Source organism: Cebus imitator, unplaced genomic scaffold, assembly GCF_001604975.1.
Source record: "Cebus imitator isolate Cc_AM_T3 unplaced genomic scaffold, Cebus_imitator-1.0 Scaffold195, whole genome shotgun sequence".
NCBI lineage: Eukaryota > Metazoa > Chordata > Mammalia > Primates > Cebidae > Cebus > Cebus imitator.
This window is the reverse complement of record NW_016107510.1, coordinates 3,570,424-3,594,601: the sequence shown is the minus strand read 5'-3', so window position 1 is coordinate 3,594,601 and position 24,178 is coordinate 3,570,424. Positions and strand designations below refer to the sequence as shown.

General features: G+C 31.5%; 1 protein-coding gene across 3 annotated transcripts in view; it reads right to left on the bottom strand.

Moving 5' to 3' along the window:
* ELP4 (elongator acetyltransferase complex subunit 4) overlaps nt 1-24,178 on the bottom strand; it is a 255,060-nt gene that overhangs the window by 122,715 nt on the left and 108,167 nt on the right. For all 3 annotated transcript variants that reach the window (XM_037745229.1, XM_017547124.2, XM_017547126.2), the window contains exons 8-9: nt 12,832-12,940; nt 10,475-10,581 (exon numbers count right to left, since the gene is read on the bottom strand). In XM_037745229.1, the coding sequence (XP_037601157.1) occupies nt 10,475-10,581; nt 12,832-12,940 (216 nt within the window). The remainder of the gene's footprint in view (nt 1-10,474; nt 10,582-12,831; nt 12,941-24,178) is intronic.

The following is a 24,178-nucleotide window of genomic DNA, read 5'->3' as shown; positions in this document are numbered from 1 at the left end:
AAAAAAAAAAAAAAAAAAGCTGTCATTATGTATTTTAACAATTTTCTATTATTATCTATGTTAAGGATATAGTCCTATTGCATTTGGTTTTGGTCAACATTTTATCAATTTGTTTATAAAAATATTAATAAGCTAGTTTGTGTTACCCTTTTCCTTTGCCTACTTAATACAAGATAAGTTAACCCATTTATTTACAGGATCAACAAGGGCAATCCATTTCATGCTATAGCACTGACCCTTCACAAAGATCTTGTAAATAAGTAGCCTATTGCAAATATGGACAAGAGACCTTTAATTGCACCAAGAACCTTTTTGCTACACTCTTTTTCAGTGCTACATCATAGCTACAGTACAAGTTGGTTAAATATTTCTTATGTATTAGGCAGAAATATCAACAACAAAAAAAAACCCCTGTATCAAAATATGTAAGTGAACAGTTTGAGGCATTTAAGTCTACACTATAATAATGCCTTTTCAATAACTATTGATCAGAAAAATAAGCTTTTTTCATTCATATAATTAAATATTTGGAAAACAAACATTTCATTAAAGACAAGAAATTTGGAAACAAAGATCAATCAAAATTGATATTAGCTTCATTTTATAATGGAAAACTTTTTTTTTTTTTTGGAGACGGAGTCTTCGCCAGGTTGGAGTGCAGTGGCAGGATCTCGGCTCACTGCAACCTCCGCCTCCTGTGTTTAAGCGACTTTTCTGCCTCAGCCTCCCAAGTAGCTTGGATTACAGGTGACTGCCACCACACTCAGCTTATTTTTACATTTTTAGCATAGATGGGGTTTCACTATTTTGGTTGGCCAGGCTGGGCCTGGTCAAGTGACCCACCTGCCTCAGCCTTCTGAAGTGCTGGGATTAGAGGTGTGAACCACTGCACTGGACCTATAACAAAACTTTAATTGTAGTAAAAGATATTTCTCCCTTTCTATGAAATGACTATATATACCTTGAAGTTTTATTATTTGAAATGTTCAATGAAGAATCCTATACCTTAAAAAAAACCCACATACATGCCAAATATCGTTTATATTGGGCAATAATATTTGAAACAATTTTTCAATAAAGCATAGGGTCAGGTATTTCAACTGATTTACTCAGAAATTTTTGAATGAGTGCAATATATATTTGACAGTCTGACAAAAAATTGAAACCAAATACTCAATTTCATTAAACCCTTCATCTTGGGTATCTTATTTCTGGAAGGCTCATGCCAAAATGATTTAGTTTGATTCTCTACAACAATGGTGGGTTGACTTGACAGCACCTGACAAAACAGTTCAGTGACTATCACTATACCAGATACAAATAACCTAAACTGGCTACTCTATAAAATGTCCACTGTGACTTAAGAGTTATGACAGTAATAAATTTGCCAAATTTTTTATTTCTACCTAAATAAGAGAACTGCTTTACCAGTTTTTGGGTTAAAGACATTCCCATTACATTCTACTTTCTCTTAATTATTTATTATGGTACCCAATTCTACCTTTTAAAAACTAATAGTTTGTATTTAACATCATATTTTCTTAATGAGGAACACAATTTCTTCATATTACTAAAATGCAGAAAGCTTTTAATATTCATCAACAAAAAGAAAATATTTTACAATCATAATATTTATTGCTTAATTTTGCTTAAAGATGGTATTTAAAGAACTTCCAACAAATCAAGCTTTTTGCAAAAGAGAAAAGTAGGTCGTAATATGAAAGAATCAAACTTGCATTAGACCAGTTATGATAAAATGGGCAAAAATTAGAAATCTGAAAAATGAATTCAGTAGACCCTTATTAAGTTATATGCTGTATATACCTTGATTATCTCACAGGATAATTTTTGATGCTCCAAAGATAACAAATGTAAAATAACTTAGAAAAATATAAAATATAAAAACAGGTTGATTAGCTATAAGCAAATTAATATTTGTGAAAGTAGTGGAATATAGAACGTAAGTGAGTCCAATGATAATATATTGTAATTAGATTTGGTAGACTTTTAGACTATATCAAAATAGTTGATAAGGAAAACTACATTTCTTTGTATGCAATACATTCCCACTTTCTTTCGGATTTAGAAATCCTATAAAAGTAAATAGTATTTTAGAGAATAGCTCCTTTTTTTCGCAAATTAATTTTCCCGTAATAAAAAACCTACCATATTACTAGAAGTAAGGTAAAAACTGGAAGAATATCATCACCCTAATGTATTCACACACACATATATATAAATACACATAATAACAATGTTATATAAGGGAGAAGCTGTGATTAATCCAATCACAATTTTATAATGTATTTTATAAAAAGTAGAAATGCATGCTAGGGAACAGAAGAATTTTTAATATGAATGTATGTGTATATATATGAATATGTATGAATGTATGTATATATATATCACATTAACACATTTTTTGAGACTTAAAAAAATCATTTCTTATTGAAGAATCCTTCAGGACAGAGGCTTTCTGGCTTATGTAATGAAGAGAAGATAGCACTACAGCTTAGGGCATGGCAGACAGTTGGTGGTTAAGAGCACAGGCTTTAGAATAATTTAAGTGTTATTTCTGCCAGTTATCAGTTCTGTGACTCTGGATAAGTTGCTTGATCTCTCCGAACTGTAAGCTTCCTCATTTGTAAAATGAAGATAATAATGTTATAGGGGTAATTGTAAGGTCTATGAAATAATGCCTTTAAGCACTTGCAGTAGCCCTAACCCTCTGTTAAATATGTAATAAAACTTACTTTTTAAAATTAATAATGAACAGAGTTTCTGAACATGTAGCTTTCCAGTGTTATCCTGCATATGGCATCAGAAGAACTGAATTTAATCCTGGTTCTAAACACACATGTATGATTTTGGGAAGGAAGGTTATATAACTCCTATATATTTCTTTTTATTAAAATATGTGTAATAGTATGTATGCAAGGGTTCCTGTGAGGATTAAAATCAAATATAATAATGCATGTGAAAGCACCCAATGCAATACCTAGAACAAATTAGAAACCAAATATATGTTTTTAAAGAAAATTACAGTAGACATGAGTTACTTTAAAAACAGTAATTTAACAATTTAACAAATACTTATGGAGCACTTGTTACACATACTCAGGATTTAGCTGCAAATAAGACATACTATATCTTTACTCTTGTGGAGCTTACATTTTAGTGGTGAGGTTGGGAAAATAAACAAACTGAGGAACAATTATAAAATACATTACACTGAGAATTCAAACAGTACATGAGGGTGAGTAACTTAGTGAACACTTCAGACAGGCCAGTCAGACTTCTCTAAGGAGAAGTTTGGGAGAGTTAATTCAGAATCCAAATGACACGAAAAGGCCTTGAAAAGATCAGAGGAATGAGGATTCTGAACATTTGCTGTGCAAAGGCACTGAGGCAGGATTAAATTTGAAATGTTGTGGATACAAAAGTATCCCCAAAACTACCTATATCACAAGCTCAAGGATACCATATTTACCAAGCATTAGTATTACAGGCACCTTGGAGGATATATTAGTAAGATATATCTTCTTACTTTCAAGGAACTTAAAAAATACATTTTGGTGAGGAAATGAAATAGCTGTGATTTGTTATCATTTTCTGTTTTCTTTTTTTCTACCTTCCTTAGACACCATAAATGACACACTATGAAAGGAAGTGTTTCAGAGAGTATCATGTAAACTGGACAAATTCTGCTACAGTAATTCTACAAAGGTTTGAAAAAAATCTTTGAAGTATTGCAATATGATTTTCCTGGAGGCAAACCAGAAAACATATATATAAATGTTTATGTCTGCAAAAGTTAGGAAGAAGGAGAAGAGATCTTTTTCCCTTTACATAATTAGACAATGCTGAGTCTGTATCCTCCTGGTCTAACGATTGAGATAACTGCACTACAGGTAACCACAGTATCTTTATGAGAGGCTGTTAGCAAGATTCTAAATATTTGACTTTGCTTCGTGTAACCATCTCATTATTCAAATATATACTTTCCTTAAATTTCCTGAGTAACATAGTTATGAGTAAATATAATAAATAGTGCAATGCAAAATATTAGATCCTAAATTCAATGTATAAAATGAAGATTTTTATATAAAAATCATGGTCAAGGTGTCATATTTTAATAATATTTCTCAAAGAAAGATGATTCATTTGATACAACTAATTATAAGTTTCATATCCTATGTGTTGATGACCATATAGAAACTTTAAGACATATAATGGCCAAATATGAATTTACTCTTCCTTGCCATATGAAGCAATGATGTTCTGCCAGCCAAACTAACAGGAAGCATGTGAAATGAACACAAAAGCAAACAGGCCTTACACTGCCTAAGGGAAAGTCAGCAAGATGGCAGTTTCAATCATTCGGAATAATACTACAGCAGCCTTAGGCTTCTCTCAGAATGGAAACATGTCACTATTACTGCAATATTTCAACAAATCAGAATGCAGAGAAAAGAACACTTATGCAACCACATCCTGGAAGGGGGCACTTTACTCAACATTTAAGTGGAAAACAATTATAAAGAAATTTCAGAAAAATTGTCAGTGAACATAAATGACTCAGGGAAAAATGTTTTTTCTTTCAAAGTGCTTAATAGATTTTTCAAAAGCTTACCACTTAGAAACAATTTCCTTATATATTCTCCTTAAGGAATTATTAATGTAAAGACAAATTTATATGAAGTGGTAAGTGAAAAGTTTGATATTCAGGCTGCCAGTAAGAAATGCTCATTTCTCCCCAGTACAGTACTATTACTTTGGAAGGTTTGATCAAAGGGAATAAGCTTTCACAACATTTATATAGGAAGTTAAAAAATACTTCAAATATTTTGGGAACTTACCTAATCAGTATACTTTTAGCATGTGTCTAGTCATGTAGCCATCTTTGGTCAATCATCAAAAAATCAAAGGCAAATTGGCATGACTCAACCCTAACTTTAATACCGCATGATTGTGTCGTGTAAGCTTGTTTTGTGTGAGAGCTGCTGTGGTTTTAGCAGAGAGATTAACAACCGGACCTAAGCCGGCCTCCAAACCTTGCCCTGCTGATGCCTCAAGCTCTTTGAAGTCTGACCATCATACCTGGCAAAACAACAGTGGGAACTAGGATGGTGTCAGATCTAATCAAATTGTTTGCTGCAGCATAGCTAACTATGGGGTTCACTAATTGGCCCAATTGCGGATTATACCTTTTGCTACAGATTCAAGACAATAATTTAGTTAAATGATGGTTTTTTTTTTTCTTATCTCTTCTAATTAAGATTCCAAAGTAGAAAGAAATAGGATTAGACAGATTCTCAAAACTGTGTTCTCCTTAAGGTGGTATGTACTTTCGATAGGTTAACTACGGCATGTGAAATATATAAAGTGTAGCAAGTATTAAAGCAACTTCTGGAGATTCTGTGAAACATACTTAATGCTATTATATGCCGATATCACTTGGGAATGAAAGCATAAATATTAGAATAACATAATGAATATATCAAAATGTATACATGTAAAAAACACATTTCCATTATTAAAAAATGTTAATTTTTGACAAGTGATTTAATCTAAATGAATAGATGCCTATGTGCAACTTTGATTTTTTTTTTTTCTCTTTCTGTCAGCTGCAGTGTATCTAGGAATAAAAGCTAGTTGAAATAGCAAACAACATTTGTAGTATACTGGACTATGGCCCATGATGCTACACTTAAAAAGGCTCCCAAACAGACATTTATATTTCCATTATTTTATTTTAGTAACATAATTGTGAGTTGACAACCAAGTTAACCATCCCTCCCTCCATCTCTAGATAGAGTAAACATATTCATCATTCTACTTCTCATTTAAAAACCAGAAAGGCTGCTGAAAATAAGCATAGGAAAGAAAGTAAACCCAGGCCCAAAGATATCATGAAACACTCCAAATTATTTCACATTATCATAGCCACCAGCACCCTGGTAGTTTATAAGAGTTTATGCTTTTCCAATATGTAAATAATAATCCTACTGAATAATCCTACTAAATAGTACCAAGTTATATGGCAATATAATTATAAATCTAATTTATATCGATGGGACCTACTATTCTAGTCATAATACTTGAGAATAAATCTATTACATAAATAGATAAAACATAATAGCAACTTAATAAAAACTGGTTGGTCAATTCTTTTGTGAGAAAAAGTTCTTGGTGACTGGAGAAATACTGAGGTTCTATTCTGAATTAGAGACAAGTATGATAAGACAGCCTTGAGTAAACATGATTTACTTTGACACTCTCCACTTTCAATATTCATTTAGTTTATGAGACCCACATAGGGACACTACTTATGATAATTACTACTTTTTTGACCAATTATAGCCTACATCAGTACTGTTAATCTTTATATTGAAAATTTGTAGTAAATAGTGTAAGTCTTTTGTATATTTCAGTGTAACCGAGTTATTGTATTCTCTGTCTTGAACTTAGAAATATTGAATCTTTGAGCTGGAAAACTGTCCCATTACCAAAGTGAAACTCTCTTTGTGAAAACGTTAATGGATAGTGCAACTAATGTAATAATAAATTCTGATCATTTATATTAGAAAATTTTATTACTAGAACGTGCTACAATATGATCAAGCTGAAAATACAAAATCAAAATATCAAAATATTATCAATGGAAATGAAATGTGGCATCTATGATGTCGTTAAATATGTAGCCACATTTCAAATTCTGCCAAATCTTACTTGTTATGTACTATACTTACATCATAATTACTAAAGAAAAAACTGGTTAACGATAACCTGATATTAAAAAAAGCAAAAATTACAGAAGCTAAGAAATGCAATTTTAACCAGTTATTTTATGTTGGAAGTGAAGCTATATAGTCAAGTTACCTTACATGTAACTAAGAAGACAGTGTGTATGGGTCACTTGACTAGTGGAGCTTATATCATATTTATAGCTGTATTATTTGCACTATTTTAAAAACTCCATTCATAATTTATCTATATTACCTACATTTCAGCAAAGATTTTATACCTTTTAAGTAAATGACCTTGTTTTTGATTCTGGGATAGATATAAAGATGGAAAGCACATCGTTTCTATGTATTGAATCTATTATGATATCTTAGTAAAGCTTCTGTTTAAAATATTTAATCACTATATAAAAATATAAGCTAGTATAGTACTTGCCACATAACAAATGCTCAAAAAAATGTTTGCTATGATTAAATGGAGGTTAGGCAAGGTTAGGTAAATTTGATCTGGTTAAGATCAAGGAATAAGTAGTTTTTAATGGTTAACTAAGTATGCCAGACTGTTACTATGTATAGCTTATAAGAGTCAATTCTTAGAAAATTGGTGAATTTTCTAAGTATTGAAAAGCTATTTCTTTTAACCTGAAATGACAGTTTAAACTTTTACTTTTACTTATCTAGAATGCATGTCAGGATTTTGGTGCAGTTAGTATAGATATGATTCTGCTATAGTTTATTTGTAGAGGGGCTAATTCTTACAGCTTTGTAGTTATAGGTATCAGCAAAAATTTTTATTGTGATTAGAGAAATATTTTCACTTAAATCTGGACAATACCAACATATACCCTGAGAAGAAAGAAACATTCCTTTGCTTTCTCCAAATCACTCAAAGAAATTAGAGCCTACAAGTTAAAGTTGCTCTACCTGTTAGAGGTCCTTGGTATCTGCTAGTAAAAAGATAATCAGTTTTCATATATGTAAAGGGCAATGACTTAACAAATAAAACGTGCCCTAAAAATAGAGATGAGAGTGTGCCTGCTTCTTTCGCCCTTATTTCCAACCTTGCCTCCTTTTGAGACCATGTGATTGACAGTAAATTCCAACATGTAACAAATCTGCCTATATGGAATTGGAAAAGTTATTTCTGTTTTCCCTGCTAAACTACCTTTCACTTCTGAAAGGGAGACTCAGATTCAATGCCTGATTCAATGTCAGATTCAACTATCTTTCACTTCTGAAAGTAAGACTCAGACTCAATAGCAGATTCAATAGACTATCTATTTTAGTCTCAGACTTTAGAGGCTAGTAAGTTTACATTTTATTTTTAAAAAATCAGGACATTTAAAAATAACATTTATTTGTTGTGAGTATTAAAACAGTATCATTTGCTCGACGATTTTACCCTCAATAAAGGAATCCTTAAACTAGTTACTTTCAGGTCATTTCTACCCGTTTCTAGTTTCTTTAATATATTACCAAGACTTGCTATCTGTTTGGATATGCATTGTATAATGTACAATACTACATTTAAAACATTTACTCTTAGGTGAACCACATGATTTTATTCTATTCTAATCATACCTATATGCACTTCTATTTGGTTTGATTCCTTAATTTTTACTTTTTCTAATCACCAAATTGAATATTATGGCATAAGTAAATAAGTTATTTAGAATGTGTATATGTCTATTAAAATAACAACAACAAAAAAAACCCAAAAAACTTTAGTGATTAGGTTGTTAGCCAAAAAGGTACAGACTTTGATTATATGGAATTTTAAGAAACAACAGTCTCTTTGTGTTTTATTTTCAAACAATTCTCCTAAACCACAGGTTGACCAATTACAATGATTTTTAGTTAAGCATAGCGGGAAGAAGAGAGAAAATGGAATAGAAACCTGTGTGGTTAATGGAAGATCTTTCATCAGCTGTGATGGTGAAGTATAGTTACCATTAGAACCTAAAGTTATTCAAAGGAGAGGTCCCACTTGACATCACATAAGTTCTTTCTCTCTTTTCCCCAAATCCTAATAAGACTCATTAAGACAGAGAAACAGAAATCATAAATGTGATTCACATTACTGTACTACTTTCTTCTCTGGGCACAATGTTTACTTTCATGGGGGAATCATCTTGCTTAGTTTGTATGGTAATAGAAATGATATCTCAGATGTGGTTGTTAGAATACTAATTTTAGAAAAAAGGTGGCACATGGAGAGAAAAAACTTCTTCGATTAAAAATATATACTCAAAAGAAAATGATAAGCATGCTTTCCTTGTGACACTATAACTTTATTTTTCTCAACATTTTAAGCAATATTATGGTACATTACTCAGTATTCTGTCAGAAAAACTGAAACAATGTCTGAACAATTACAGTGGTGGGTTCCACTTCAATGGTTTCTTTTGAGAACTAAAGCAAATTAGCTCAAGAATCACTATTTCTACACTCTTACTCTTTTGGCTTTAAGTGGCTTTTGAAGGGAGTATCCCCAGATGAGAAACTTCTAACACTCCTGCAGAGATGACCTGCTTGAAGAACTGGCTGCCTGATTAACTATTAACTGCTCTCAATAGGATTAGATAATTAAGGACATTGATGACCATTAATTAGGAGGAGGGCACATTAATTTGTCACTGGATAGGGCCCTTACAATGATTTATAGGTTAGTGCTACTTGCAAATGTGAAGAGAAAGAGAAAAAGAGAGAGCACCATTAAGTTACCTTATCAAGTGGCCAGCTTAAAGAGGGCAGAGGGTCAAAAAAGGGCCAAAGTGGTCACTTAAGGGTGAAGTCCCAAACACCAAAGCAGTGCCAAGCCACATTGACCATCATTTGGTGATGAAGTTAAAAATATGCTAATTTATTGGTGGCAATTCTCTCTTTTTATGGTTTCAAGCAGTTAAGACAAGTGGCCTGCTTAGGAGCTTTTCATTTGAAAAGAGATTAAACAAAATGGTTTGTCAAGGCTGCTTGGCTGTTTTATGTCTTTGTTAAAAAAAAAAATTGCACTGACTATACTGATAACTATCACATCACCCAAAAGCCATCTCTCTCTGAGCATTTACTTCGTTAATAAATACATCAATTCTAATTGCTTAACAGATCTCTGTTCATTTGCTCTTTAGCAAGATTAAGTTGAAATAAATCTTTTGTCCTACTACTTTCTGTCACCATTGCTTACATGAGGGTCACAAAAAAGGTTGCAGTGTCTTAGAAAATGTCCTTAAAGATACTAGTGTAAATTATAACTTGTTTAGTTCCACTCCGAAAGAGAAAGGTAATTTGCTTTCCTTTACTAATACTTTTCCTTACTAATAGTAAAGAAAAATGCTTTTAAAATGGAGATAAGAATCCTCTTAGCCACAGACAATTGTGGGCAGCATTCACATTCCACACACAAGTAAGCACAGCTCATTAACATTTAATTAAATATGCTTTTGAAAGCCATGGAAATATGCATATCATATTTATCATGTAAGTTTAGACCTTACTTTTAATAGATATTCAAAAGAAAATTATCTTTGCCATATTTGATGTATTGTAAAAATAAAACAATAGTCTAAAAAATTATTCTGTTATATCAGAAGAACTTAAAAATATTTAGCATAAAACATGTCCTAAGAATTTCATTAAAGTAAAAATAAGATAAAAATAATATAAAGTAAAAATAGGTTAAAAATAAGTTTACCTCAAGACTGTAAACTAAAACATAAAAATTATCTTACCTCAATGGTGAATAGCTTCCTTTTTAATTTAAAACCTAAGTCTTTGACATCTGATTCGTCACAAACCAAGTTATTAAGCCGAGGAATCTGCCGTATATGAATCAAGCCTTGTGGAGAGAACATTAAAAGAAAAAAAATTTAAAACGTTGTCATCAGATGCATAAATTAATGAGTCTTACAGCAGAATCCTGTAAACTTACATACAAGCATCCTCCCCTTTTAAAACTGGAGCTTACTACCAGGAGCAATGAAGCAAATGGTGTGATTATACTCAAGTAATCAAGCAGAATAAGATAAACAGAAATCCTTGTGCGAGGAAAACTAATTGCACTTTGGTACAGAAGTACAGATGTAAAGAGGGATCTTAATACTTGTCAAAACTACAGCCGGTTTGTGTGTGATTTTCTCTTGTATTTACAGTAAGCAAATATGGCTATCACCTTGCATGCTGCCCACGGCACCACTGAGTGATCTTTATTTTATTAAATGCACCACTAAGCAGGCAGCAAAACAAGGCTTATGAGTTACTGATAACCAGTGAAGCACTCATGAAAAGTATTTCATTTTGTACCTTATTAATGAATTGAACAAACCACTGAAGAAAACTACATTGCAGAGTACCCTCTAAGACCAAATATTAAGCCCTATGCCATCCCAAGACACTCATTTCTATGGCATGTTAGACCTTTATGTAGCTGCTATAAGCTTTGCAACAGTGTTAGGTAAATCATGAGCTTTGGCCTCTTGTCAGCAGAAACACTTGCTAATTTTTTCTGACAAGGGCACTGGATGGCTTTTGTGCAGCCTAATGTAGTTTCTGACTAAACTAGGGGTCATTTCCCACAGAGGAAGACATGGAAGGTTCTTCACTACATCTTTCTGCCTGACTCAGCTCATATTTAAAAATTGCCATCCCAAGGACACTGATTCAAAGCATGGGGAGGAAAGGCAAATTACAGATTTGAACAGAGATAAATCTTATAATATTGCTTCTCTAGTACAAGGTTTTGTGTGTGTGTTTAAATGCATAATAATGTATCTATTAGTCTTAGCTTAAACCTTTTAAGGTACTTGGCTTTAGAAATGGCCTCTTCAAAAATAATTCACCAAAATATCTGACCATTTTTTTAACTTAAAAAATGTAAAAGGTTTCATTAAGGAGATAGCTTTTAGCTACAAATTAAGAATATCTCATACATACTATTTAATAAAATATATTTATTAGAAATAGGCACACCATATTTTTATTTGCATGTTTCTTATTTTAACCTTAGAAATGCTTGCTTAGCTATTCAATGCCTTATAGAATCAATTAATAATTTTATCATCAGGTCATCCTTATTAATAGAAAGTATATTAGTCATTAGAACTACTCATTAATCTGAGGAAATAATTTATCAATTCATAGAGTTTAGCACAAAGAATCATAGCCTTTCAACTTTTGAAATATTTTAATCAAAATAATATTTTTAAGAATATAATTTTCCAAAATGCATAAGCTTCTAATACTTGTCTTATAAAATCTGGAAGCAAGCTTCAAATAAGCGACTCAGTCTTTAAAGGTTTCCATAGAAGTATGGTAGTTCAATAATAATGGTAGTAATAATTTATATATATTAAGAATAAGTAAAAATCTGTTATTCACTACATTCTATATTCAGTTCAGACCTGTAATACTAAGACCTAACTACTACACTTTTACTATTCATATAGTTCTATGTAAGACTCATTACTAAAAAGAATCCCCAAATTAACCAATTGACTAAAATATTACTAAAAGTAAAAAAAAAAAATAATAAGTAAAAAGTCTGATGAATCCACCTGTATTTATATCTAAGTGGCAATATTTTATAATTTGTTCATCACTTAAACTATCAACAAAATGAGTAAAGAGAGAAAAGTCCAAATATAACCAAAGACATTCTCTTTTTGAAAATGTAATTGACTAGGAATCTGTAAATACAATCCAGTAAGTATCCTATCATATGGCTAACTTTGTTAAGTATAAACTGTTGTAGAAAGCTGTTATTAGAATTAATATATTTATTTCAAACATTGCTAATCAGTATGACTGATTTCATGGCTACCTTAAGCCACTAGGACAACAAAATATACATTTGACTGAGCCATGCTTAGTCCTTGGGTTTGACTCCTTTCAGTTATCATAGTCTATAGTCTTAATGTAGTTTGGTAATAAGCTGCCATGGAAGATGGAGAGGAATGGAAAACATTTAACAGATGTATTATAAAATAAAATCCATACTATTTGACAGTAGATATTTGGATTGAACAAGATGCCTCCAGGTAACCTAGAAGCAGCCTGCTTATGCTCTTCTCTTTATGAAGTTGCTACTTACCATGATAATCCTTATACAATGGGTTAGTTTCTCTCTCAGAACCAATAAATGATTCCAGACCAACTACTATATCTGACAAGTTTGTGATGTGGGCAATAACGGCTTTATTCTGCAAAACATGGAAACAAAACAGTAACATTAAATGTTATGTTAATGATAAAATATCTATACAATACCACTATGCCATCTCACGAAAAACTGTGGTGGGGATAGACCATCAACAGAGAAGTAATTTAAAAGTTAAAGCTACTACAGGCTGAAAACTGGATGAAAATATGCCCTTAATTGAACATGCTGGCACATGTAGTCATGCTATTCTAATTGGAAGAACTGAAGGGAAAATATAAATTGGTAGAAGACATAAAATGATTAGTTCTGGTAGAGAACATAAATTGATTATTTTTCACTTGTATTAAGGAACAGGACTACCTTCATTTTCATACATGATTATTTTTCAAATTACTTCATCCATTGCCCATTGGAAAATCTGTCAGACAGCAGGATTCAGAAGCAGTAGATGATGCAGCATAAAGTATAGGGCAAGAGTCCCACTGTTGTCTGTCAGCTGGGACTAGGTCCCAGCCCTATAACAGCTGAGGTCCTCTGTGACATATTAGAAACATGGGGAGGACCAGTAAGAGACTGCAACATGGCTAGCTATGGAGTCTTCTGTTTTCTCTTTCCAGATGCTGCCATTTGGCGCTGGGATAATAATAAAGGGAAAGAAAAGATGGTAGATGACTAACATTTAGACCAGTAGCCTATCCTTTCTTTCTCCACATAATCTGAGTTGAACTGAAATACTGCTAAATACATTTTAATAAATGTCACATTGTGCCACAGATCAAAACAATAGGTTAATATTTTTACATACATAGTATGTCCAGTTATTAAGTAGCAAAAGTTCTAAATACTGAGAATCTCATGGCTATAAATATGTAATCATCAAATATTTGGTAGGGTTTTTTTTTTTTTTTAATTCTTTAATTACTGGAAATCTACTATTCCTTTTAGCCCCTGACAGGGTAGTAGATCAGAAAACTGTGATTATATGCTACAATGTCTTAGACAATTTTTTGCTTAGCAGATCTAGATAAGCTGAAATTTTGTTTTGTAAAATTTTGCAATTTTGAAACTCTCATTTTATACAATGGTAATGTCAACCAGTTAAAAATTAATCTTTGAAGAAAAGAATGGGAAATATAAAACAGTCAAGAAAATTTATCAGCCTGCTATATTCCCTGTTAGGAAGATGTAAAATACAGTAAAATATTTTCATTTTCTGAAAACATAATTATGACTGAGCTTACTAATATTCTTGTTTAAGTCCCATTATAAAGATGGCATAGGAATGAAAAATAAAAAAGGCTGGTCAATGTTATCTGACTTGGTATTATGAAACACATAGCACCTTGTGTCACCAAACATTCTGTTGAAATGACTGGTTAACTCACACCTAGGGCAGTATTTGAAACTCCTTCATAAGTTGGAATGTGTGTTATATAAAGAATGTTTCAGCCTTTGGATCAGTGTTGTTAAAAAGATTCAGTAAAAATAATTATTCTTAATTGTCTTTAATATGTTCAATCACGTGGGCACACTAAGTATAGAAAAACGTATTTGGAAATGCCTATTTTTTCAAAGGCAATTTTTCATTCAATGGTGAGAAAATAATCCAGATTGATTCCTTACTTTCAGTTCTGTGCCACAGGGGATGGTCCTACTCCAGGAATAACGGGGGCTTCAGAGGCCATAAACATGTTCCTCTCAATATTTCTTTAGCCAAAGACCATTATATCAAACTCATCCAGGTTGGGTTTCAGCCAGTTATTCTTCACCCAAACAAAAATGTCTGCCAGACATTCCAACAGCTGGGATACAGTTCACAATGAGTCAACTTGAAAATGATTCATTGTGCTGAGTACTGAACAATGTTGGGGTGGGGGTGGGGTGTGGCTGGGTTGATAGTAAAGGGTGAGAACAAGTGGGAGATGAAGAATAACCATGTGGTTCCCCCATTAAGAAGAATCTTGGATAACAACCAGCAGGCTCTTATCATTTCATTTTTAGGATAAACTCAACTGGGAAGAATACTCCTGTCATGGACCCTCAGATGAACAAGCATTTTATAAAGGCTACTGACAATATTTCTTAATCAAAAAGGTCAGATTTCCTTTTATCTATAAATAAAAGACTAAGCCTTTGTATCTAAATATCTGAATTTAAAATGATACAAGTCAATTTTTGTTAGAACTCAACTACTAAAGATTTCAGTGATATAAACTAGGACTTTCTTAGTTATATGAATAGTATAAATTGTAAGGTTTAAAGATGAGATTAATTTCCATTCTAGTAGTACATAAGCAAGGTACTGTGTATTTAAATGGTCAACCTGACATTTGCTTATTTCAAAGAAGATTTCCTTCTTTCACTGAATCTTAAAATTTACTAATAAACCATTTAATATCCTATAATGTTTATCAACTTTATAAGTTTTTTAAAGGTAGTTTGTGGGAGATTAAAAAAAAAATCAGTTAACCACTCAAAGGGGAAAACTAATGAATTCTAAGTAAAAAATATGTACAGCCTTGATTTCTAAAATTTCCAGAAACTCATTCATGTATTTCATTTATTATATTTCTAAGTTTCACAGGTTTGCATCATAGTTATTAACTACAAACTAAAGTCTATTGAAAAAACTTTTATAAAATATTAGGACAAGAATACCTTTAATCACACTATTACCAAAAAATTGGTTATATTTCACAGTGACCTTACTGCTTTCTGCATAATTATTTTGCAAAATTGTTTGTATAATGTGGCAGACCAGATGCATTGTGAAAGTTGTGGGGATATCTGAAAAACATTTATAGAATAAAAAGCAATGGAAATTATATAAGAATAACACCTAAGTTTTTGACTGAGAAAATGTTTATTTTTATTATAAATTTATTTAAACTTCTAGTTATATGTAGGAGCATAAACTATATTGGGCTTATAATGTACATGTTTTTTAAAAAGTTAAAAAAATCGTTATAGATTACTTCTGTACATTTCCAAGCTTTATAAGGAATATGGTCTATTGATGTAATCTTACCTTAAAACCATTCTTGTCAAAAGGCCTTTCAAATAATAATATTAATATTAAATGGTCTTTTAGGTAAAAGCAGGTTAATTTACTTAGAAGAATCTAAAATTAACAGCTTAAAAAACCCATAAAAGCATAATAATCACAATTCACTTTAGCAGGAATACACTATGGATAATAAATTGTCATAATATAACCAGCAGTGTTCAGAAAGCTTTAGCATAATGATCTGAGCAGAGGCCTTGAAACTGGAACATCCACATTCTCATCTTAACAGACTCTAAGTGTTTTTATGTTATTAACCAAGACGTAAAACCTCTTTGGTCTTCAGTATATATTAACAGCTAGAAATGGAGAAGTAGAGGTATTTGTATAGCAATTACTTAAATTTGAACATAATCTTCGCATTAATTTTGAAGTTGTTACGATACAGTTTCCAATACAGAACATTTCAGTAAGGACATTCAGAATTTACCAATCTGAGTAAATTAATGCTTATGGTGTATGTATGGTATAATGACAACACCCAAGTATGTACAATGATATTGCCACCCTTCCTTCTTGCCCATCTGGATACGAAAATGTAGGATGGCTCAAAAATCCTTCTTATCCTAGACAAATCTCCCTGTGCTCCTGGGTGAAAGTTGTCAGCTCTGGATAGTAGCCAAGACATGACTAGGAGGGAAGCCAGAAGAGAGGAGAGCCAGTGTCCAGGAGTTTTAAGAGTTTGCTGGCAATCTCAAATGGCATTGTATGAAGTTACATAAAGGGCTCTTAAAATTTTCTGTTGCAATGTAATTTAATAAATCATTTAAATTTAAAATATGCCAAATGGTGTTGCAAATAAGCAAAGCAAATCAGATTGTCCAGTCTTCTACCTTTGTATTTCAATTTTAATTTCAAAAAAAAACCTTCAGAGTATTTGTTTTGACTGTTCTCTGTTTGGTTTCATAGAATGTTTCCTGTTTGCCATTATACAATGGTAACACATTTTTTATTAGGATACACCACATCTGTTAAATGGATTTTAAATTAGGGAAGATTTAATGCTCCCTTTCAATTCAAAGTTCTTAAAGTCAAAACTATGAATTTTGTTAAGAGATAAAAATTCAACCACTGCCATTTAAAGTTCCCACAATTTTCAAATAAAAATAGTTCAGATACCTATTTAGTTATCACAGTAACAATTACAATACCTTAAACCCTCAATATTTCTTTATTTTTGAGGATCTAATTATTTCAACAGTATGAAAGATGCAATTTGTACCAATACAAAATATATTTCCAGAAAAAATTTTAATAAGAGGATTAAGAAGTAATTATCCAATAACTTATCAAGAAGCTTGAAAGGAATAAACCAATCAACATAAAGCATTTATGCAATGCCTCAATTAAGAGCAAATTCTTGAGTTACTCTGTATTATTTAAGAAAGATAGCAAAGATAACATGAAAGAGCTCTCATTTGAGTACAAATATAAGATTTGGGACCATAATACCCTGAGAGCACTATTAAGTTAATGTTAAAGACTTAAAGAAATATTTAAGTTACTTTATGTTTGACCATAATACGTGATGTACTGGGTGTGTGTTGGGAAAGAGCGGGGAGGGGAATCCCCACAAGAAAAGCAAGTATGTTATATTCAACAGCTCAGTTTATAACAACATTTCCTGAAAAATGATAATTATAGAACATGAATACAGTAGAAGTTAAGACTTTTCTCGAAGGATAAATCTGGGGATATTTAATGAGATTTATTTTTCTATGCTTATTAAGTTCTCCATTTACAGAAATCATGACTGTGAAATAATAAAGTTGTTGAACTTTTGTTCTGAACTTTTTACAAACTTGCCCAACTTTCCTCAGAGTTGTCACTTACTTCTGTGGATTAGGTTTTTATTTTATTAAAAATATTTGATAGCAGGGAAATAATTCTGTTCATAATTATGAAATTTAGAACATTTGTAATAAACTAATGAAGGTATTAGATTAAATACTTCCAGATTTAACACTGAACTTAAAGTCACAGTTAATTTTAGAAAACAGAAGAACTTTTGTAAATTAAAAAAATTCTAAGTGTAACACATTCTCTGGTTAGCATCATATGCTAATATTCACATAGGAAAATTATAAAACAAACATATTTTGGTTCTTTATCCCAAAGCATATCCACAAAGGGGCAAATAGCAAATATATCTAACCCCAATGGTGAAAAAAATTGCTAGAATATCAAATTTTACTAGGAATAGGAAATGGAGCCACAACTTTTTGTGTTTTCTATGTGATCAAATATTCAATATTCTAAATTTTGGTATGAAAACGTTGGTTCTTTATAATTGAGACCTTTTTTTAAAAGAATACATTATTTTACTTTCAGAAATACTATTTATATTATATTTAAACTGGCTTCAAAGATTCAAATACACATACTTTGTAGAACATCTATTTATATTAGTTTTTTTTTTCAGTAGGTTATTCTATAAAACATTCAGAAGTCTTACATATTCTGAAAGTCTCAGAACGGGATGAAGAAAATACTGAAATGAACAGGCTGGACAGAATAATGGTATAATATTCAAAATTAATTGTAGGTATTTTTCTTAAGTATACATCTAGTTCCATATTAAGGAATCTACCAACAGAAACATTTGTGTTTCATGATTAAAAATGTTTTATGGAAAACTTCCTAAATCAGAAATCTTTTTTTTAATACTTTAATACCTGGAACCCTAAAATGCAATTCACAGATGTCCAAAAGCTCACTCCCTGCCTAGAAAAATAATTGTTAATATTCAAATATCAAACAGAGCATCCAGCTGATGTTTGTGATGCAGTAGCAGGTTAAAGATACTAAAGTTTAAAATCAGCTTAGAATAATCCCATATTGAGTATAAAATTATAGCCTGTCATCAGGAGCAGGTTGTCAGAGCCAGGTCCAGATGGGAGACTGGCTGGGAAAAAGGCTGAGGCAGGTGGGAAAATGATGGGAACCTGACGGAAGACAGGACTACTCCCTCTGCTGGCAAGGTCCTCACCTGCTTGAATTTTTAACAAATGACTAGCTTTTCTTTAATTATTTAAGATATTATCAATAAATTATATAAGGTGCCCCCCTTTCAGTCTGCACATTTTCAAACGCATGGTACCTTATTTTCACGAGATTAATTTGGCAGACATATAAGGATCCAATGTTTCACCAGGAGGTCCAATTATTTATCTTGTAATTTAAGTGTATTATAAACATGAAAAATTTTAAAAATATAGCATTGTTTTTATAATATAAGGCCTTTAAAAATTAAGAATGCCTTTTAATTATGTTTGTTGATATATATACTTTCTTGAAGAAAAAAGAAATTCTTGGGTTACGGACTTCACAATCTCTTTCTCAGGCTCTACATAATGCCCCGTAATGAAATAATATAGAAATGAACCATATAAATCAACTATACAGGGAACAAGGAAACAGCATGTCACAGCAAAACAGCATAGATGTACAGCGCCAAACCTATCTGATAATCTAATGATCTGAGTTTACAGATATTATGTACTAATATGTAAGAAATTAAGAACAAATGTTTACACAAAAAATTTGCTAAATTTTACAGAAAAATTATTCAATATTTGATTTTCAATGTAAGTTAATAGCTGCAGCAAAAACATTTAGTAAAAATCTGTTCTAAGATTTTGGCCTACAACCAGAAGCTCCCAGAACAGGAGGGATCAGCTTTTTCACCCACTGTTCTCATCTGAATCCTGGCTTAAAAGCTATTCCAGCTCCCAGCTTTCCAGAAGGCTCCATCCCAGGAATCCTTGCCTGCCATTTGGTTTGCTGATTTTAATCTCTCAGGACTTTCTTACAGTGGCTCTACTATGCTGAACTGGCACTTGCTTCTAGAAGTGAGTTATTATTAAACCTGTAGGTCAATTGTGGCACTAACAACTCTTTGGAAGCTTTCAGCCACAGTGTACAATTTGCTAGTCTAATTAAATATTAATTCTAAGTGTTACATTTTGTGGCTAAGAGCTTTTATTTTCTATCATCAGCCTGGAAGAAAAAGAGGTTACAAGGCTAATTTAATCTCTCCCCTGTCCTTCCCAACATTAAAGATTAACTACATGTGGTACAAAAAACATCATTAAAGAAGCAAGAACTCTTTATATAGCAATGATAATGTAATTAATAGCAAAGGGCTAAAACATAACGTTAGGACATAATATCTGACCTGGTACTTAAACAGCTTTACATTATAACTGTTTACAAGCATGTTTGGTCTCAACATTAAGAAATAAATATCATTCATTTTTAATGACAGTAATCTTTCTTTAAGGAAAAGTATAAATCCAAGTATATAAATAGGAATAATTCAAAACTCATGTTTTCTCCCAGGTATTTTTCAGATACCTTACAATGCTAAACAGAAGAAGTTTAGTAATTTTATTTGTAAAATAAATAAAAAATTAAAGTTTTACTTGTTTTTCTATACACAAAAGTGATATACAAGATAGTTTATGATAAAAATAATGTGAAAGACCGTTTTCCCTTTTTTTCTCCTACCATATTCAAGTAGCTTGAACACACAGGGCCCCCCACTCCCCCTTCTGCTCCCAGAACAGTTGTGTCCATCCTTGGACACTGGGCATTATAAAGACGATGCAGTCCAGCAGCCAAAGATTCCATATGTCCAAACAGATGACTCAATCTCCATACCGTGATGAGACATTTCACTATTTATATCATTGATACATTTGAAAAGTTTGGTCCTAAATAGCCCTTTAGCTAATAACTACTACCACTACAGTAACTACAGAGCGAATAACAATATGAACAAGAACATCACAAAGTTATTTTAGAGGAAATAAAAATTTTTTTTTAATGGTTTACTGAATATGCTTTGGTTAGATTAGGTGTAATGAAAGGTTTCTAAATTGTACTTTTAAAGATGAAAATGAATCTTACTGACAATTTAAAATATATCCTGTTCTTATTCAATATGCATATTTCCAGGAAGACAAAATGATACATGTACTGCTACTTTGCTCAATATAGACAGAACTTTACAGATAATTTAAAGTCTGTGTATTGGAGTTTATTTGTATAAAAAGTTTCAATCATCCTTGTCCAAAAAAGTAAATTAAATATATATGTATAATGCATACAAGCTATGATGTGATTTTAAAAATTAACCAGATATCAGCATGTGTAGTCTGAAACAGAAGAAAAAAAGCTGGAGCTACAAGAATTTATAAGTCCAAAGTCTGTGGTAGAAGGACTGAAATACAGTTTGACTATTTGTTATTTCAAAGAAAAACAGATTCTGTTTACAACTTACTATACTGACACAAAGTTACTGGAATTTGACAAATATGATGTACAACTGAAATAAGTATAATATAATTTAGTTCATTTTAAAAACTGCTTCTTTTTAAACCCTTAAATATGTAAATTTCTTATAATCAATTTCAGAGTATTTAAGAAGATCTGAAAACATTAAAGGCAGATTCCCAGTTGAGAATATCCTGATTAAGAAAAGAATACATAAAAAAATGACACTCTATCTGGCTTCATCCTTTAGTAACTGTAGCTATGATCAAGAAATTAATCTGTAATTTTCATCCTTAAATATTTTTCTTAGTAAAGTGCATTTAAAAAGATAATTTAAAATAAAGTTATATGACTGAAGGTAGTGTTATACTCGTACCAACAATTAGATAAAAAGTATTTTCCAAAATTTTATGGCTGTAAACTCACAAAAGTCTATTTTTCTTTACCATGCAATTATTCTTAGTTCTTGTTTTAGGAATAAAAGATTTCACACTGAGAGAAATTCACAAGGCCACTGGAGTCCACATTTCATAATCCCATATTAGTGGTTAGTTCTAAAGCGGTCCATTGGTTGACTTAAGAGTTTAGCTGCTAAAATACTCAGCATGAACTAAAAGTTTATGGATGTGAAAAGGTTTGTTCTGAATTTCACTACATAGAAACATACTGTATCATTCACCTGAGTGGGTTCAAAGCTCTAATACATTAATGTTATAGAAGATTAATTTGAAAACCCATCAATTAAAATAATACACTAAATAAAATCTCATTCATTTTTCAAGAGACATATTTTAACAAGGTCCTTTCTCCCTGCTTTTTATCAGAAAATGAATTTTCCTTGGTATAACCTAACATGCTGGTAATAGTTTTCTTCAGTGAGATAGCTGAGAAAAAATTCTACAGATTAAATTATTATAAAACAGTGGGTATATGATAAAAATAGAGTAAGGCTATTAATTGACCAAGTGCCAATGATGACAAATGAAAATATCCTATAGGCTAATTTCAAATCGGAAATTTGGTTGAATAAAGGGAAGTTAAATAGTTCACCAGACAAGTAAATTAAACTCTGGCAATAATTATAATTATTATACAATGAAAAAACATAATGTCATATTCTACGATCAAGAATGTCAAAGGAGTTTTCATTCTTGCATTGTTGTACTTGGGGAAGAGATTTATCAAGTTGTTGTTTATATTTAAAAATTCCTGAAAAGTGTAGACTATCACAGCTTGAATAAAGATTAGCAATAAGTAAATTTTCTTTTAGAAAAAAAAAAATGCTGTGAGAATGGCATAAGAAGTAACTTTCTCCATTTTTCATTTTATTAATTAAAGTGTTTCAATATTTGTTTCCTGATAGTCTTAGGTAAAAGTGCTTTAAAAAATACAATAAAGAACTTGCCACAGATTATATTAAAAAAATGCATAAAATATGGGATATTCACTTTCTTTTCACCTCACTAATAAAATCATCATAAGGCACAAAAATAAGTTTCTATTTCCAAAAAGAATAAATGTTATTGGTCACCATTTTCTTCAAGCACACAACTGTTACTGGGAATTGAAAATAAAATTAACTTAAAAGCCACAAAATGTTTGCATAATTTGGAGGTGAATGACAAATTTTGCTAGTGGTAAGCCAATTCCCATTTATAGACCAACAAATTATTGTTTCATATCTTGCCAGATATTGAACTCAAACGGTATCCCATTGTAACTGCTTTAAAGTTACCACTTTGCCCATATATATATATATATTTAACTCATTAAAAAGTTTCAAAGGGTACAAAACCATTTCTGTTTCTAACAGTAAAAGGGGGACAAGCAGCAGAATGCTGAGTGTGGTAGAAATAGAATATGGGTATTTACACCAAAGTTTTTAAAAGTTTCAATAATATTCTTATAATTAAAATAATATGTAGGAAGAATTTAAAGACAGGGTTTTAGTTACTCTTCTTAGATGTAACCTTTTCTCCTTTTTTTTTTCAATCCATGACAACCTCTTTCACTCGACAACAGAGTTTTGAACAGTTGAGTTGTGAGAATGTGAGCAGCTGCTGTTATTATAACTAAAGGTCTGTCTACTGCTTGAGTCTGAGAGACCACATGTTCGGCTGTCCTCTCATCTTGCCATCCTCACCAATTAACTATTAACATGGAGGGCTGTACACATGCTCTTGGGGGCTCTTTAACAGGCTTCTTGGCGAGTGGAACAACTACACAGCAGGGATCTGGGAACTGAGTAATGCCGGAATATAGGGGAGCCGTCCGTAGTTCTGCTCCTTCTAATGACACTTTACTCCATAGTTCAGCATGTAACAAAGTCTGTATTTAACTTAGCCATTTCACACACATTTTCAGTTCAATGTCTTTGGGCAGATACTAAAACTATATTCTAGCAAGAGACAATGTAAGTAATAATATTACTTCACAGGGAAAACTGTTTAAGATGATATACATACGCACTTAAGACATTCATAATATATTTGTTGAACAATTTTAGTGTTTTCTTAACAGCTATTTAGAATTTATTTTTATATACTTGTTCCAAAGTATGCTTTCCATTTTTTTCCCTGTGGTGTTAAATAATCTTTAATCTGCAGGAAATAAAAAATTTCAAGTTCAAAGTTGTGAGACTGAACACACAACATTTCAAATGCAAATTAAAAAATAATTCTTGTTCCTTCTACTTGCAAAATTCTTATTATAACAGTAAGTTAAAATCAGTTTTGAATCTATGTCATTATTTTCCCTATTTTAAGTTTTCCCTCTCTTTGCAATTTCCTTAACTATGTGTTCCTTCCCTACAATGAAATTAAACATGGGAAGCATGCCAAAAGTACAATAAAGGGTAACTAATCATTACTATACAAGTCTGACAGAATGCTAATAACTAAAGTAAGAATACCGATTAGCTGGTTTAACAATTCAAGA